At 41.0% G+C, this 18849-nt stretch overlaps 1 protein-coding gene across 1 annotated transcript in view; it reads right to left on the bottom strand.

The window, feature by feature from the left end:
- Window positions 1–18849, bottom strand: part of LOC145406772 (protein O-mannosyl-transferase TMTC1-like) — a 328915-nt gene that overhangs the window by 181003 nt on the left and 129063 nt on the right. Inside the window, exons 5-6 of the mRNA XM_080277869.1 lie at window positions 14149–14221; window positions 12844–12947 (exon numbers count right to left, since the gene is read on the bottom strand). Coding sequence (XP_080133995.1) covers window positions 12844–12947; window positions 14149–14221 — 177 coding nt within the window. The remainder of the gene's footprint in view (window positions 1–12843; window positions 12948–14148; window positions 14222–18849) is intronic.

Below are 18849 nucleotides of genomic sequence, written 5' to 3'. Positions count from 1 at the left end.
TTAACTCTTGCCGTCACCATCGATTTTGCTTTACTTAGGAGAGACGCCTGATACTAAGTAGAAACAGTTTCCACTAACCATTTCGAGGTTAATTTTTAAGCTGGATAAAATTGTGTGGAACTAGCGCGCATAAAGCATAGAAGACATAATGACACTGAAGGGTTTATTGGGGATGTCAGTTCTGCTGTGGACAAAATGGCTGTTGAAACAAACATAGCAAACAGCAAGGTTTGACTGTAACGAGGGTGGATGGAGGTGGTACTATTATTGGCTCTGTCAGGCCTGTGGTTGTATATTCTGGACGCCAGAGTGAGGCAGGGTAACAGCAGGGGAAACAGGGTAAGAAAAAATGAAATATCGTGAAAACGGGGTGAGGCAGGGTGAAACAAGGAGAGGAAGGGTGAAACAAGGTAAAAATAGGATAAGCTAGGGTGACTATTTTGACAGGGATTGTACGAACAAAGTGTGAGGCTAGGTGAAGTAGGCTTTACAGGGTACTAAAGCGGAGAGAGAGACAGGGTGAAGTAAGGTAAAGCAGGGTGAGGCAAGGAGTTAGGAGTGTGACTAGGATGATGAAAGCAGTGAAGAATGAAGCAGGATAAGGCGGAGTGAAAATACAGTAAGGCATAATGGAAGCAAGGCTAGGTACGATGTAAGTAGGATAAGGCAGAGTTAAAACAGGATGAAACTGAGTTAAACAGGGTGAAAGCAGGATGGGAAAAGTGGTGAAAGCAGGGTGAAGGTGTATGGAGCAGGGAGAGGCAGAGTGAGAGCAAGGTGAGGCAGAGGTGGCAAAAGGGGTATTAGCAATGTGGCAGAGGTGGTGACAGCAGGGTGAGGGAAGATTCAAGCAGGATCAAGCAGAGAGAAAGCATGATAAGGCAAGATAATACCAAGGTGAAAGCAGGGTAAGACGGGCAGAAGCAGGCTAAAAATAAAATGAGTCAAGGTAAAAAAAAAAAAAAAAAAAGGAAAAAAGAAAACAGACCATGGCAACGTAAAAGCAGGGTGAAGGCAGATTAAGACAAGGTGAAAGTCGGCACTGTGGTGGACAAAGGGTTGACTAAACAAACACAGCAAACAGGAAGGTGTGACAGTAACGAGGGAGGATGGAAGTGGCGCTATTACTGGGAATAGCAGGAGTGTGGTAGTACATACAGGCAGGGGTGGTGAGGACAGGGTGAGGCAGGGCGATAGCAAGGTGAGGCAGGGGGATTGCAGGGTGAGGCAGGGGGATAACAAAGTGAGGCAGGAGTGGTCAAAGTAGTGTGAGGCAGAGTGAGGCAGGCTGAGAGAGGTGGTGAAGACAGTTATAGTAGGGTGTGGCAGGGTGAGCCAGATGTATGATGAAGGAAGGGTCAGGAAGGGTGAGGCAGGATGAGGAATAGGTGGTAAAAGCAGAACGAAAACAGAGTGAGGCAATGTGAGAGCAGTTTGATAGGGGCGATAATCAGCATCGATTATTGATTCTTTCATTGTAGAAGATGTCCAGAAGCTGACTGATAATTATCGCCTGACTACAGTAACAATAAATTTTGAAAGACGTCACCATAGTCAAGGAAATTATGAAGAGATTTTCCTATGACATTTCTCGTAAGCTACATAAAATCGCGTGGCAGGTGCTAGTGTAGACTTGACAGGCGGCGGTGGATGCTTGGCAAGGAGAGGCTATATGAGAAATCAGTGACGATGGTGGAATTGCTGGAGGGTTGGCACGGGATGTTTATGGCAGGGGTTTGGCAAGGATGGCAGCAATAGGTATCTGTGACAAAGGTGCAGTGTGACGGTGAGTAACTCTGACAAGATTAGGTGCGACAGGGTGGCCAGGGGAGGACTCTGAAACATAAGTGGTTTAATTGGCAGGGGGGTTATGGCAGGGGTGTGGTAAGAGTTGAATTGTAAAGCTGGTAGTATGTGTCTGCCAGAGGTACGAGCAGCACAGAAAGGAATAACGGAAGCGATAGCAGAGGCCTGACAGGGACGGTGATGGATCCCTGACAGGGGAGGGGTGGGGGAAGGGGGATATAGGAGGGCTCAGTGACAAAGGTGGTATTGCCGGGGGCGGCGGCAGGGGGTTTTTATAGCAGGGGTGTGACAGGGGTGGCGATAGGATGGCGATGGAGGAGTGATGAGGGCAATTTGCGTCAAGGGAGGTGATACTGTGCTGAGGGGGAGACGAGGGCCGTGACAGGAGACCGCCAGATAAATAACAGATTGTGTAATATACCGGAGAGCAAAACAATACTGAACTTTTATTTACTGGGGAATAGACTTATAAATGGGTAGGTAAATATATGTGTGTGTCGTTAAGATAAATAAGTCTGAGGAGTGCTAACAATGAACTAATAATTATTGCTAAACCGGCACAGGGGCTGCGAAAATAACATGGTCCTTTTAAAACTAGGGAATACACTTCAAAATGGGTAAATGAATATATCCGTCGGTAAGAGAAATGTATCTGTGTATCAGTAACCATGCAAATATTATCGACGAATAAAATGCAGAACTTTACCGGTATTCAGGCAGGGAAGATAACCATTCATTATAAACTTGTGAAATGACATGTAAATGAGTCAAATGATATACGCTTCGATAAGAGAGCCTACCTATGTCTGAAGAGCAATGATGATGTATATAAATCGGCGAATATGTCAGGACTCGGGGAGGTAAAATAAAACTCCATCATTTATAAATTTGGATATAGACTTGGAAATGAGTAAATGGATACATGTATCAGAAAGATAATTATGTTCAAATAGCAACAACATGAAGTTTTAGTTGCACATGGACGGAAATATCATTATGATCCTTTACAATGCAGCCAAGTAAATATATTTGTAAAAAAGTACATGAATATAAGCTTCAGTAAGGTAAATCATCTCAGTCTCACTAGATAGCTGATAGATAGATAAATAAATAAATAGACTGACTGAGAGGCAGACAGACACAGACAGGCAGGTAGACAGAGATAGATAGACAGATAGATGGATAGATACATAGACTGACAAATACAAAGAGGAAGAACTTAGAGGATCGAAACTTTCCATATCTATTCAGTGGGTTCCAAAGTTCTGCACATTTGTATTAAAATGTACTACTGAATGGGCATCTAGTCCTACACATCTGTCTCCACAAGTGTTACACCAATGACCCCAAACGATAGCACAACAACCCAGCTTGACCCTCTGGTATACACAGGTTTCTCGCTTTTCACCTACTTACTACACATTATGTATTTAGCATGCAAATATATATATATATATATATATATATATATATATATATATATATATATATATATATATATATATATATATATATATATATATACTGTATATAGATAGATAGATATAGATAGATAGATAGATATAGATAGATAGATAGATATAGATAGATAGATAGATAGATAGATATAGATAGATAGATAGATGAATCCATAGCCCGACGCCCTAATCCCGCAAAGGGTGGCCGCAGACAAAACGCCTTCAAGTCGCTCTGTCACCCACCATTTGACTACCCTCCCCAGCAGCTCACTCCCCCCTCCCTCATATACCTCTCAACTCCATCCCTCCACCTCATCCTCGGTCTACCCCTCCTTCCACCTCATCCTCGTTCTACCCCTCTCTCTCCCTCCCTCCACCTCACCTACATACACCCTCTTAGTCAGTCTTTCATTCTCCATTCTCTCCACATGTCCAAACCACCTCAGTGTATTTCTCTTTATATTCTCAACCACATCCACATCCACCCCACAACGTTCCTTTACTTCTTCATTCGTCAGCCTGTCCCTCCATGTCACCCCACATGCTCCTCTCAAGTAACCCATTTCCACTGCTCTCACTCTTGACTTGTTCCCCTTTGGCAAACCGGAATTAAATATCCATGCAATAATCTCTAATTACGCATTCATACGTACGTATTAATCAAGGCCCATTATCGCATAACTCGGTGAAAGTTACTGATCTGCGTTGTATATTCCAGCACATTAATATATATATATATATATATATATATATATATATATATATATATATATATATATATATATATATATATATATATATATATATATATATATATTCTGATCAAATATACCGATGGTTAAGGATGTAAAATATATATCTAAACCGAGCGAAGGCGTATTATTTTTGTTAGTGTAATAATAAACAAAACGAAAATTGATAGGTAAATTAATGCATCCCAGTAATTATTAAGTATTCGTCCTCTTAAAGTCTAACGTATTATTCTTTTCAGGGCATAAAGGAAAAAGAGTTTGGAGGGGTGGGCAGGAAGTTTTTCATCGTATTGGATGGGGTCCAATCCCCAGATTTATACTCCTCGTCAGACAGTCTAACCCGCGGAGTTATGAGACGTGTACTTTGTCGAATAAGCTACCGAGGAGCCCGACATAGCATCGTATGCTTTAAATGAAGGTAAAATCATGCCTTCAGTTATATTCATGCGGACTACATGTTTACTAGACAGATACTGGCTGCTTTACTTCGGGTAGACCCCGTTATATGCGATAACACCTTATCACCATTCACACAACTGCTATGTTTTTAACTGTTGTATTTAACCCATTTAGTACGATAACTTTGTAATAATTATTCCTTCTACCTCCAGATGATTACATCCATCCTTGGAGAGACATCTCATATTGGAGATGTTAGAGATGACTGTGTAAGCCTGTCCTGTTCAATGTCTCATGAATAAAATCATCTGGAGGTAACAAGATAAAAAATAAAAGATCATCGTGCTGAAACGATTAGAAGAGTTAATTGCAGCTGCATCACTCTCATTGCAAACCGAATTAAATATCCATGCAGTCATCTCTAATTACGCATTCATACATATTAATCAAGGCCCATTATCGCATAACTCGGTGAAAGTTACTAATCTGCGCTGTATATTCCAGCACATTAATACATACAGATATAGTGAATTATAATACTTGAAATACATATAATATGTATTTCAAGTATTATAATTCAAGTATTATAGCCACAAGAGAACATTTTCTAGTTGAATAACTTGCAGTTCACATCAGTGCTGGCTTTGTATATTATTATGGTCAGCTGCTTTTAGAGAGGAGAAAAGAACGTTCGATAGGATGTAAATGTATATGGAATAGACATATCACATTAGAATACAGACGAAAGTCAACTAAGACGTGTGTGAGGTTTCTGAGTATGGGAGGCGTGAACGATAAGTAAAAGAAATAATAAGAAGGTTAAATGCAGCAGAAATGCAGTGACAGAAAAATGCTGAAGGTGTCATAGATGGGGAGAGGTACGAAAGTAAAACTTTTAGAAACAATGATTTATTAAAGAGAAACTGTACTGACACTACCAAGGCAACTTAGTTTCCTGCGGCATTTTGTGAGGGGTAAATAGATAGAATATCAGAGTCTGACACTAAGTACAGAAGAACGTAGAAAAGGGGATGGCAGCGAGAAAAATATCTGATTGACATTCTGAGAATGAAGGGTGACAGATGGTCGCCATCTGGGCTGTTGCATATAGCCAGAGAGAAAGTAGTGTGGCATCCCATGATCGCCAACGTCTTAAGTGACATGGCGCCTCGTCAAACTTGAAGCTAACTTCCAACACCGGAGTTATAATAATACAGTAATTCGAAGACAATCTCTAGGATTCAGCCAAGAGACTTATAATTAATGTTTCTGGGTGTGCTTGAAAATCTGATAATCCAAAAATACACATACTCTTAGATCTTAAGTGTTCATAATCCTAAGCCAGATTGTACAATACTTTAACATTTTTAACCTCGTATGACTAACCATCAACTTATTAACATCATCATGCAGTTGTTGGAATGGAAAACTAGAATTGTTTCAGCCCTAAGGGAGTTGCTATTGATAATATCAATCATGTACTCACTCTAGACTGAATAATGTCGTCCGGAGGTGGCTAGCAAACAATACGAGAGCCAATCTCTATTTTTTTTTTCTAAGAAAAAGTCATGCATAACTAAGTACCGTCTAACTTTTCCGCGTCAGTGGACTCAATATTATATTCAGGCCAACACAGATCGACCTCATTTATGTAAGGAGAACATCAGCAGTGACCTTCTCTTTGTCTGCTATGGATACGTAGGGCCTATATTATTCAGACCGTAACCAATCGATTTTGCTCGGTTGACATTAATACCTGGCATTAGGGGGATAATACTACCCTCCCTTCACCTCACATGTACAGAACAACCAGGAATTTATTTCGTCCACACCTATCACTGTATTTAACAGGGAGAGAAAAAAAATAGCCCTAATATATTAACATTTTACTTTCTTTTATCTGATGGACAGCCAGATTTTTTATTCAAGCAACCACTAATCAAGCTTGTCACGGAGAACGAGAAAATCACGAGCTGTTGGATTTAGGGTTTCCTTTTCTTTATTCTTTAAGAACGCTTTTTTTTTTTTTTTTTTTTTTTTCCTTCAGGACAACGTGAATAAATTTTGTTCGTCTGTGTAATATTACCTTTTCATACGGTGACGTAGTTTATTGATTTATCCACATTCCTACAAAGAATTTTATTCATTTCTGGGAAGACCTCTCATAGTGGAGGGTATACTAAGCCTATTTTTATCTCTCTAGTTCGAAAAATCTCGTCTAAGCTAAATAAAAGCGTCTACAGGCAGCAAGACATAATCGGAGTGTGAAGAGGCTTAAAAAAAAAAATCTCATCACTTGATATGGACAACCCATTGTTCTATTCACGTTCCACTTTTATTTAACAGATAGAAACATCAGCTCTTGAGACATACGAGTATAAGCTATTTTCCCCTTTCCTTTCCATGAACAGCGAGATATTTTAAAATACGACATTACTGCTCTAATTTGTCCCAGATTTTCGTCCTTTTGCTTGGAAACAGAATGTGACAATATTACGGCTTGATAAAATTGTCATAGAATGTTTTCGTGACTAGGATTATATTCTAGTGTATATCTCTTGCTAGATGAAGAGACGGCAATTTAGGTGCAGGTTAAATTGAAGAGAATAGGCCTATGATCATTTAATATGGCTGAGAGAAATAATGCAGTCAAATGATAATGCCGTCTAGTTTTCACCTATGTCCTGTGATCACACTATCATTTTGATCAGACGCCACCAAACGATTTTTCTAAATGAGAAAAATATAGCATGACTGACAAGCAAAGCGCCCAAACGTTCTCCCAGACAACGACATAAAATCGTCTGTTTGAAAATCCAGGTCCCGGTTTCATTTCTCGGTTCGAATAGGTTGGAGTAAAGAAACCCTGGCGAAAGATCTCATAGTCGAACGAACCGCGAATGAACTCAGGACCTCTCAGTTGTGAGGTGAGTGAATTACTCATTACTGTACTAAAATCTTGGCGATAAAGGATTAAATGAAACAAGATGACTCTACCTCAAGCAACACCACTAACTCTCTAAGAATGAACTACCCATGGACATCGAGGTATTATATTTAGTTCTGCAATGGTCAATTTTACCACTAAAAAAAAAAAAAAATACAGTTAAAGGGTGAAAAGAGAGGAGGACTGAACACTTGAAGCAATACCATCAACTCCCAGAGGATGAACCGTGTCGGCTATGGTCATTTATGCATTTTAATCAGATCTCCATCACTCATTATATTTCGACCTAGAGAAGTCTTAGCAGTAGGTGGAGCGTGAACACATAAAGCAGTTCTATTAACTCCAAAACATTTAAATGTCTGTCTTTCTTATAGACACTCAGGTACTTCATTTAGGTCACTGGAAGTCGATTTTATTCAGGTAAGGGAAATTGCAGCATCAATAGAAGCTAAAAGTAGAAAAGTATTGAACACCTGAATCAGTACCAAGATTTCCAGAGGATGAACCACCTGCCCCCTATGGACGTTCAGGTTCTTTACCGAGACCATCACCAGTTAATTCTGCTCAGCTGAAGAAAGAGAGAAGGAAAACCCCTGAACACCAAAGCAATACCATAAACACCAAGAGGATGAACGGTCTGACCCTTCCTACGAGCTAAGAGGAGGCAGGGAAGTATGGCAGGCTAAATGTAGTCCTACCCAGACACCTATTAAAGTGCGCCGTCCCTCATCGTAACGGGACCATGAATTAGCGAGGGCAATGAGAGGCTGCGGAGCTGCCTAAATGCCTTTCACTGCCAATTACCACCGTAGCGACGCTGGGTTTAGTGAGACCTGTACACGCCATTGTCAGAGCCCCAGCACAGTGCCCTTAAAGTGCTGAGAAGGCCAAAGTAGGTGAATGTCTTTGCTTCCCTGCCTTGCCCTTGCTTGGTGCTTTGTTGTCTATTTCTTTGTATTACTTTTTATTCCTTACTTTTTTCATTCGTCTCAAACCTTTGCTCCTTTCCATCCTTTCCTTTTCCTTTTCTTTCTTTCTTTCTTTCTTTCGTTGTTTCTTTCTGTTTCTTCCTTCTTTCTCTGTCTTCTTTTACGCCTTTCAGCTGTCGTACTTTCCAGTCCTTTGTTCCTTTCCATTTCTTCTTTCTTCTCCTGTTATCCTTCCTTCGGTGCTCTTATTTTGTCCAGAGGACGAGACTATGGGGTCTGGTATTTGTTTCTTTTGTGTCTGCTTTTCTTGTCTTTCTTTCTGTTTATCATCATTTGTTTAATTCTTTTCTTCGTTACACTCCATTCCTTCCCCGCTTTCGTACTTGCTTACCTTCTTCCAGTGGTGCTTTAATCTGTTCAAGCAACGATGAGTACAATCTGCTCTACCCTGCCTTTATCCTTACTTACCATTCCTTTGCTCCCATCTTTTCTTTCTGTCTGATTTCCTTCTTTCGTTACTTCCTCTCTTCCATTCCCTTCTTCACAGTCTTCATTCGGTCTGTTAATCTGGTGGAGTGGGAGTATGGGTTATTTCTTGTTTCCTTGCTTCTTCCATTCTTTTTATATTTTCCTTTTCTGCCAATCTAAATCCTCCTCCTTCAGCTTCATCCTTTTCTCTTCCTTCCTCCATTTTATTATTTCTTCCGTTTGCATGCATGCCTTAAATTCCATTTCATTATTATTTTTTGCTTCTTCCCTTTTTTCCTGCCTTCCCCTCCTTTTATTCTGTCCTTTCTTTCATTTAATTCCTTCTTCCCTATACACTGTTTCCTTCCTTCTTTCAATCCATCCTTTGTTGTCATAACCTAATGAGGCAAGAGTACAGTATAGGCTAGTTTTTGCCTCCTTTCCCTGTTTTCCATGTAGGTTGTAGGCTGGTCCTTGCTTCCTTCCCATTTCCTTTCTGTCTTTCTGCTTTCCTTCCCTCATTTATTCGTTCATTTCTGCCTGTCTTTATCTCCTCTCATCTTTCCCTCCTTTCTGTCTGACTTAATTTCCTGTGTTCCTTTCATCATTTCTTTCTTCCTTTCTGCTTCCTTCGATTCGTATATTCCATCTGCTTTCTGTTGTTTCTTTTGTTCCATTCCTTGATTTCTCCATAATTCTTCATTTCTCTTCTTTTGTTTTGTTTTTCTTTTTCGTTTTTGCCTTTCCCTTCTTCCTTTGATACTTTAGTGAGGCGAGAGAATGGCTTAGTCATTGCTTCTTTGGTTTCTCCTTCATTTCTCCTTGGCGTAGTTTCTTTTATCCTTTATTCCCTCATTTGTCATCTTTTTGGTCTAACAGTCTTTATTTCTTCTTTCCCTTTTCCCACCATTCTGACTGTCTTCAGTACTTGTCTTCTCTCCTTCCCGTCCTTCCCTTGCTTTTTCCGTCATCTTTTTAATCTTCCCTCTTTCTGCGTTTTCCTTCCATCTTATCCTCCTTCCTTTGTTCCTTTCCTTCCCACTTTTCTGTTAGCTTTTATTATTCATTCCTTCTTTCTTACTTTTTCTGCCTTCATTCAGTTCTTTCTTTTCCGTCCTTCCGTAAGCTAGAGAAGCATGACTCTTTCTTCCCTTTTTTCCTTCCTGCCTCTCTTCAGTAATTCCTTTCCATTTCCCCTATTTTTCTTTTCCGCCTTCAATTAATTCTTCCTCCTGTTTTCATACAATCGTTTCTGCCTTCTTTGTTGCCTTCCTTGCCTTCCCTTCCTTTCTTCCTTCCTTCCTTCCTTTCTTTCTTCCTTCCTGACCTTTTTTTCCGATCCTTCCTCCTGCGTTTCTTTTCCGTTCCTTTTTTTTTTTTTTCCATCATTTCTTTCTCTCTGCTCCCTTCTCTCCTGATTTATTGCCTGTTTTTGTAATTTCTCTATTCACTTCTTCCATCCTGCCAGCCAGCCTTCCTGTTTTCCTGTCTTTACCCATTCCTTCCTCACTCCCTTCACTTCTGCCTAGTTTCCTTCCATTCCTTAAAATTCTTCGTAGATATATATATTTCTACTTGCACTCCCTCCTGTCTCACTTCCTTCCAGTCCTCCCTTCCTATTTTTTCTTGCCATCTCCATCCCCTTAACTACTAAAAACGTCTCTATCAACTAGAATCTATGAGGGAGCAACTTGTCTTTAATTTATATTCCTTACTATCAATCAGCCCTCTGATTGCTTGTATTTATATCACATCAAACAAATCGATTTCTGTTAGGTTGATTAAAAAACTGATACTTCACTACGAGACTGATTTGCCACATAAACTTTCTTACCCCGCTTATTCACACTTTCTCATATTCATTCACCTTCACTTTGGCATTCTACGTTTCCTTCTAAGCTCAGGTTTCCTCATATGCACCATTTTCACCTTCTTGTTCACATCTTGTCCCTGCCCGTAACTATACCCACTTATAACTTCCTGTATTAGTCACGTGTGTCATTTTGCATTGATCATAACCCAGCACCCAGAAAAAAATATCAATATTACCAACAACACTTTTGCTTTTAACACACGAGGCAAGCCATTTAAAACCAACAGAAATAGTTTTACACACACACACACACACACACACACACACACACACACACACACACACACACACACACACACACACACACACACACACACACACACACACACACACACACACCGCTCGCTGGTGCAGTGGTAACTCTCTCGCTTGCCAACTGGTGGACGGGAGTTCGCGCCTCGCTCAGGTTGCGAAAAGGTTCACTGACGAAGTGGGTGGTTACTGTCCCCCTTGAGCAAGGGGGCGGGTGTGTGCGTGTGTGAAGGTCACAGCCTTGCCCTTAGATCGGACTATATGAGCTCTCAGCTCCCTTCCGGGAGGGTAAAAGCTGACGATCACGACCATCAAAGTGATCCTGACCGACCCGGTGAATTACACACACACACACACACACACACACACACATATATATATATATATATATATATATATATATATATATATATATATATATATATATATACTGTATGTTTGTATAGTGGAAATGTCAGAGGACATTTGGTTCGCTGGTCTGTGTTTTCTAACTTCATGGGCAGTCGTGTTAGCAAACAGACTAGCCCCTTCAGTACAGGAGACCTGCCCAGACATTAATAAATTCTTCGGGCGGTTGCAAGTACACTATTAAGTACCTTTGTGTTTTCAAGACTGGGAGGGGGAAGGGGGCAGAGGAGCTCCTACTTGAAGTATATATCTTATCACTCAGGTAACATTGACCATTGATTTATAATCATCATATGCGAACCTGACCTGTATGTGTTCAGTCGCTACCAACCAGCAAAAAAAAAAAAAAAAAAAAAAAAAAAAGAGAGAGAGAGAGAGAGAGATTCCTCGGATTCATAAGATGGTGCCAGAACGGACACACAGGCAGACATGCTGACAGATAGACGAGATCAAAATTATTGCCTTCTCGGTACGGTAAGTATTAAATCATATCGTCAAACTGAAAAAAATAGTGGACGTTGTTTATGATAAAGAACCTGCCGATTCACATGGAAATAGCTTTGCCACGTAGAATAAATAGGGTTTAGCTACTTGGTGTGCCAGGGTGGAATAGTTCCGGCAAGTTGAAGCAAATGAACTAGACCTGCACGGGTTAGTTTTCCCAGGTAAAAAAAAAAAAATGCTGGAGGTCAGTCAGGCTGCAGTTCGCTCAGTCTTGCCTCAGTATTCGAATTTGTACATCGCTTAGCTTACCAGTATGAAACAGTGGCACTATAATTATTCTGTGATTTAGGGCAAGCGAGTACCTCCCAGTTGAAATACGGGGAAAGTGAGTGTATATATATATATATATATATATATATATATATATATATATATATATATATATATATATATATATTACTGGAGGGGCTAGTCTGTTTGCTAACGACTGCTCATGAAGTTAGAAAACACAGACCAGCGCCCCAAATGTCCTCTGACATTTCCACTATACAAACATCCAGTATATATATACAGCCAATGTATCTACCCATTGGCTTAGGCTGTCTGGTAGAGACTGTATGTAGCGTGAGAAGTGCTTGTGAGTGTGATTGTTGTGTTGTAGTGGCTTTGGATGTGTGTGTAGTCTGCGAACCAAGTGTAATTGGCCCTCCTTAAGCCGACTGGGTGCAAGCATACTAGTATGCGACGCTGGTTCAACCACAGCACCCTTTGTGTCTGCCAAAGTAGCAAGTGGCTTGGTGAACGCTTCCCAAAGTTTTTACAACTCTGGCGGGAGGCGAACCCGCGCTCACCCGCGTGCGAAACGCACACTCTACCACTGTATCACAGAGGCTCCATATACAGTGTGTATATATATATATATATATATATATATATATATATATATATATATATATAGAGAGAGAGAGAGAGAGAGAGAGAGAGAGAGAGAGAGAGAGAGAGAGAGAGAGAGAGAGAGATAATGACGTGAGACGGGTTAAATTGGCAAGGTCAAATAAAGTTAGAGGAAAGATTAGGTTTTGCCAAGCTGAAATAAATGTATAGTTACCTTGTAAGACGGGACGGTGAGCATGAGGCTGGGTTGTCCTGGTCACTGAACATTGGCGACGACCCCCTCATTAACCACACCCTCACCGCTAGGATCACCACACCCTGCACACACCAACATACATATCATTAGCGACGTTTAGACAGACAGACAGACAGATAGATACATTGGCAGATGGATAGATAGGTAGACAGACAGATAGATAGACAGTTGGACTGATGGATGGATAGTAGGTGAACACATAGTGTATTGTCACATTTGGATAAAAGTGAACAGTATTGTTTTTACGGACACCAGATCGCACACATCACCAGCAGATATGTACGCCACACACACACACACACACACACACACACACACACACACACACACACACACACACACACACACACACACACACACACACACACACACACACATCTGGTCAAAACATCACAATGCCGCCCGTGTCATACAATTCAAGTACTGCATATTCATCAAACATACTACTGCAAAATATCACATCTGCGGTATTTCAGCTGATAGCATCCTTCACAGTACGAATGAGCGTAAATATCATTTCACTATTCAAGAATCTAAGGTGTGTGCAACCAATTTTAAGCCTTTTGTATGTAACCTCTTTGTATTAATTCAAACATCAGTCAGTAAACATACTTATTTAATAATTAATATATTTGTGTTATAGTGTATTTAACTGTTTTAGGTAACCTGTGTCTCCTTTAATTAACTCTTAGCATTTAGATTCATCCATTCTGAAATTAACATGCCTGTGTCAGACGAACGCCAGAGTTTAAAAATTTGTGGTCTGCTTTCAGTAACTGTGTCATTTTTATTATTTTTATTTTGTTTTACATATGTGAATGGCGGTTGTCTATTTAGTCTGTTCTCTGAGGCCCAATTTTTTATACGAGTATTAGGGAACGCCAATAACCATCACATGTCACATTATTCATTTCCGGTTCAAGAAATACAACAGAATCTCTTCACTACCATAGGGCTGTCAGTAAGCTGAAAGAATCATATGGGCACAGGAAACAATTTTTAATAAGTCATCGTACTACAGGAGTTAATTATGTAATCCTGTTTGTAATGGTAATTTAGTTACCCGAGTTCTCCATTTTTACAGATCAAGAACCCGTAGCCAAGAATAAGGTGGTGGACAAAAGCTTACCTATCACGGACTGGTGGCATTCACGTCCTCTGAGCCCCAGAATAAGAGCAAGTGGGCACATTCACGTCCGGTGCTTATTATGACACAGAGCCCTAGAATACGAGCTAATGGGTACATTCACGTCCTCTGCTTACCATGACAGAGATCCACATAAGTCTGCCCCCCAGCGCCTTCAGTGCCTTCGTCGTGGTTTTCCGTGACGCCAATCTGAAGGTGAAAAAATAATTTGTTACATTAAGTCGTATTCTCGTTGGCACATACGTCGTAGTGGCTCGTTCTTTGTGTTTATTTTTTGCATTTGTGTCTTCCTTTTTGGGGGGCAACTTCTAGCAACCATTCATTTGCGATTTATTTTCGTTTCACCTTATTATCACCAGTAAATTATTTAGTGGAAAAGTTTCTAGAGAAGGGAAAGAAGTTGTATGCGGCTTTCATGGATTTGGAGAAAGCATATGACAGGATGGATAGACAAGGATTATGGAAAGTATTAAGAATATATGGAGCAGATGGGACGTTGTTGAATGCCGTGAAGAGTATGTAGGATGGTGCTAAGACTGCAGTGCGTGTGGATGGTGAACTGAGTGAATTTTCCTCTTTGAAGGTTGGGTTGAAACAGGGATGTGTCATGTCTCCATGGTTGTTCAATCTGTACATGGATGGGGTAATAAAAGAGGTACGAAGGTAGGGTAGTGGATATTGGAGTGGCCGTAGTGAGAGAGGGTAGTGTTTGGAAACTCCCTGTACTGTTGTTTGCAGATGATACTGTGTTGTTGAGTGAAGACGAAGGAGAGCTGCAAGGCTTGGTGGATGAGTTTGGGAGAGTGTGTAAGAAACGGAATCTAAAGGTGAATGTAGGGAAGAGTAAAGTGATGGTCTTTGAGAGAGGTGAAGTCAGTGAATGTACAGCGAGGTTGGATGGTGAGGAATTGGAAAATGTGAGTACGTTTAATTACTTGGGTAGTGTGATGAGTAAGCATGGAGGTTAGGAGGGTGAAGTGCTTGAAAGGGTATAGCAGGGAAGAAGGGTTGCTGGTTCCTTGAAAGCAGTGATAAGAAGCAGGGAAGTGAGCATGGAAGTGAAAAAGTTACTGCATGACAGTATTGTGATACCAACTCTAACGTATGGAAGTGAAGCATGGACGTTGCTGGAAGGACACAAGTCAAGAGTGAGAGCAGTGGAAATGAGTTATTTAAGAGGAGCCTGTGGAGTCACTTGGAGAGACAGGCTGACAAATGAGGATATAAAGGAGCGTTGTGGTGTGGATGTGAATGTGATAGGAAGCGTTAGGAGGAATACACTGAGGTGGTTTGGCCATGTGGAGAGGATGGAGGGTGAAAGACTGACGAAGAGAGTGTATGTGAGTGAGGTGGAGGGGGGAAGAGGGAGGGGGAGGCCGAGGATGAGATGGAGGGATGGGGTGGAGAGGTATATGAGAGAGGGGGGGGGTGAGTTGGGAGCGGGGCAGTGAAATGGCTGGGGACAGGGCGACGTGGAGGCGATTTGTTTGTGGCCACCCCGAACGTGATTGAGGCGTCTGGCAGTAGATAGATAGATAGAAATTATTTAGGTCTTTTTAATATCGACTTAAAATGCAGAAGTGACGCAAAGTGAGGCATTAAAATGTTGTATGCATAAGTTACCTGGCACGGAAAGTGTACAAGAGAATCTCCCAAGTTGGCGAGAATGTGATGTCTAATGTCTCACTTTGAACTTCTTAGTTGGTGGCATAGAAGGCGTGCGTCGTAACACTTCTCCCTCTACCATTTAATTTGCTTATTGCACCCTTTTCTCTTGGGTGACATTAATGACTTTTTGATATGGACATGGATTACATAAGTATCTTGTACTGGAATATTAATCAGGCAGATGTACAGATATATTGGCAAGGAGACTGCATAAGTAATATGTAATATTATATATATACATGCCCGAGAGCATTCTAATCTGACGAAAATATGGTTTATAGTCCATCCCATCATCAGTCTGTTTACCTGCTTCATTTCCTGGTCATTTACCTGTCTACCATCAATCCTACACACCTCCCTCCCAACCCCAGGGACCTATTTACTTGTCTGGCTACAAGCAACCAGCCTACATACCTGCCTATCTACTCTCCCGAGATATATGTGGTGGGAACGATTATGAAATCTGAGTTACCTACTTACCTGCCTCACTTTCTTCCTACCTACCTAACTACCTACTAACTTAAATGCCTACCTCCCTCCCTACTACCTGCTGACCTACTCGCCCACCCACCCACTTACTTACTACTTATCTTTTTATCTACTAACTAGTCTGCTTACCTCTCCACCTCCCTCCACTTTGTGTGACAAATCTGGGGCCTATCTACCTACTTTCTTATCTCCCTACCTACTAACACGTACTTGTCAGCTTACTTACGTACCTACCTACTCACCTAACCACAGGCCCCATGAAGCACGCAAAACAGGTAAAGAATGTCAAAGCAAGAATTACAAACCCACTTCCTTACCCACTAACTACCTACTTATCTCCCAGCCTACCCCCACCATGAGTTAAAAGTTGGGACCTACCTATCTTCATATGTCCCTTTTTTCCTACCTATCTTCCAGCGAGCCTATTTAGTTCCTTACCAAGCATTCTTCACACACAAAGAATCACAAATCCAGGACCTAACTGTCTACCACCCAACTTACCGGACTATAGCCTATTCATCTCATCTGAGAAGAGAAGAGCCTTAAGCATTTGAAAGCTGGCAGCTGATTAGTTGTATGAGTGCATTAGATAAAGATGTGTTTTATATTTTTATTTTAATTGTTACAGTAACGGTTTCTGACGATAAGATTGCTTTAATAAGTTATATATGTAGTTATTTGCAAAGAATAATTTAAGAGTGAGGCATTACAAAGTCCATCAGATGGCCTAGATACATGTGAAATTTTCAGTTCTTCTGCCAAATCATCACTTTCGATAAAGTTTTACGAGATCCTTGATTTTTGTCCACGTCAAGGCAAGTTAAGGTAAATTATACGTTGTAATTACGACAGTGTGTTGATTTGGCAGGAGAACTGAATATTTCACACATATCTAGGTCCTCTGATAGACGCTGTAAGGTCTTTTTTCATTATTCTATGCAAATAATTATATATATTTTTATTAATGCAATTTTGTCTTCATAAACGGTTATTGTAACCCATATAATAAAAATTGTATTAAGTACATCGCTACTAATGACTGCACTCAGACAACCAATCAGCTGCCAGCTTTCAAAAGCTTAAGGCTCTTCTCTTCTCAGATGAGGTAGAATAAGTTTTAACTACCAAACTTACTGACGTACCACCCAGCTTACCGACTTGCTACCTAACCTACCTACCTACCACTAATTAAATTCTACATACCTGTCTTTGTCCCTACCTACCTACCTACCACCCAGTCTACCCACCTACCTAACATCCAACCTACCCATCTACCTAACATCCACCCTACCCACGTACCTAACATCCTCCCTACCCACCTACATAACATCCTCCCTACCCACCTACATAACATCCTCCCTACCCACCTACATAACATCCAGACTAACCATCTATACTACCCACCCACCCACCGACCTACCGCGCTACCTACCTACGTACCTGTCTGTCTGTCTGTCTACCTACCTACCTCCCCACCTTCCCAACCAAGTGGTCATAGGGGACAGTGAGTGACGAGGTAGACCCTCAGAGTTGGAATGTAATCAGCTTTGTGTATCCGTTGTGTTGGGGAGAGAACAGAAAGTGGGAGATCTACCTTGCTATAAATCTACCTACACACCTACCTACCTACCTACCTAGCTACATACATACCTGGCAGGCATAGAGTGGCAATGCTAGGGGCCTGAGCGCTGTAATGTAAAAAAGTTTAATTTATGTTCTGGACTCGAGAAGTAGGATAGAATGGGATAACTACAGTATCATTATAACCACCTACCTACATAGCTGTCTACCTACTTACCTACCTGCCTGTTAAACTACCCACCTATATGCTTACCTATTCACCTGTCTATCTTCCTACCTCCCCACCGATCTGCTTGCCTACCAACATACTCATCTACATGCCTACCTATATCCACCTGTCTATTTACCTACCAACCTACCTCCAGACCGACATACTTACATTCCCACCCATCTCCCAACCTGTACCCACGTATCTTCCTATCTCACGCCTTATCTCTCTCTCTTCCTTCCTCTCCCCCGCCCCCCATTTTTACAGATGATGAATAGAGGAAGAAAAATTAAGTAAAAAATCCATACATCAGACTACAAGTGTCCACTCATAAAAAAAAAAAAAAAATCTACAGCAGTTCGATTTGAGCGGCTAGGGGTTGAAGTTTGGGGGGTAACTATTCTGGGAGAGAAAACTCCAAAGAGAAGGGGTTGGGGATAAAAGGAATTCCGGTAGGCAGAGGTTCTGCAATATGGCGGTGTGTTATGAGCGCTACCAGATGCCTGTGTAGAACGGGGAAGATGTGGAGAGATGGCACAATGGATGTAACTTCAACTGAGCATGTACCATGAAAGTACCTGTAAAATAATGCAAGTGAGGTAAGCTTCCATCTTACTTGTAGAGGAGGAAGTTCATTTGTTAACTGTTGGGTTAACATTCCTATGGGTTTCTTTCGACTTTAGTCCAGTAGTTTTACTGCGACCTCCACACATCCACTCAACATGGGTGAGCAATGTTCGACCTGAGAGTGCACATATCTCTTATTAAATATAGCTAATTGTTCGTCAGGGAAGAAGTTCCGGATACTGTACTATAATCCAAGATTCTCTGAAGCGATTAAGACAGGGATCTAATGTGAGAGGTCCAACTG

Source organism: Coenobita brevimanus, chromosome 71 (genome assembly GCF_032717465.1).
Source record: "Coenobita brevimanus isolate Jiangsu-jjx chromosome 71, ASM3271746v2, whole genome shotgun sequence".
Taxonomy (NCBI): domain Eukaryota; kingdom Metazoa; phylum Arthropoda; class Malacostraca; order Decapoda; family Coenobitidae; genus Coenobita; species Coenobita brevimanus.
The sequence above is the reverse complement of the archived record's forward strand: the minus strand, read 5'-3'. Positions and strand labels throughout refer to the sequence as shown.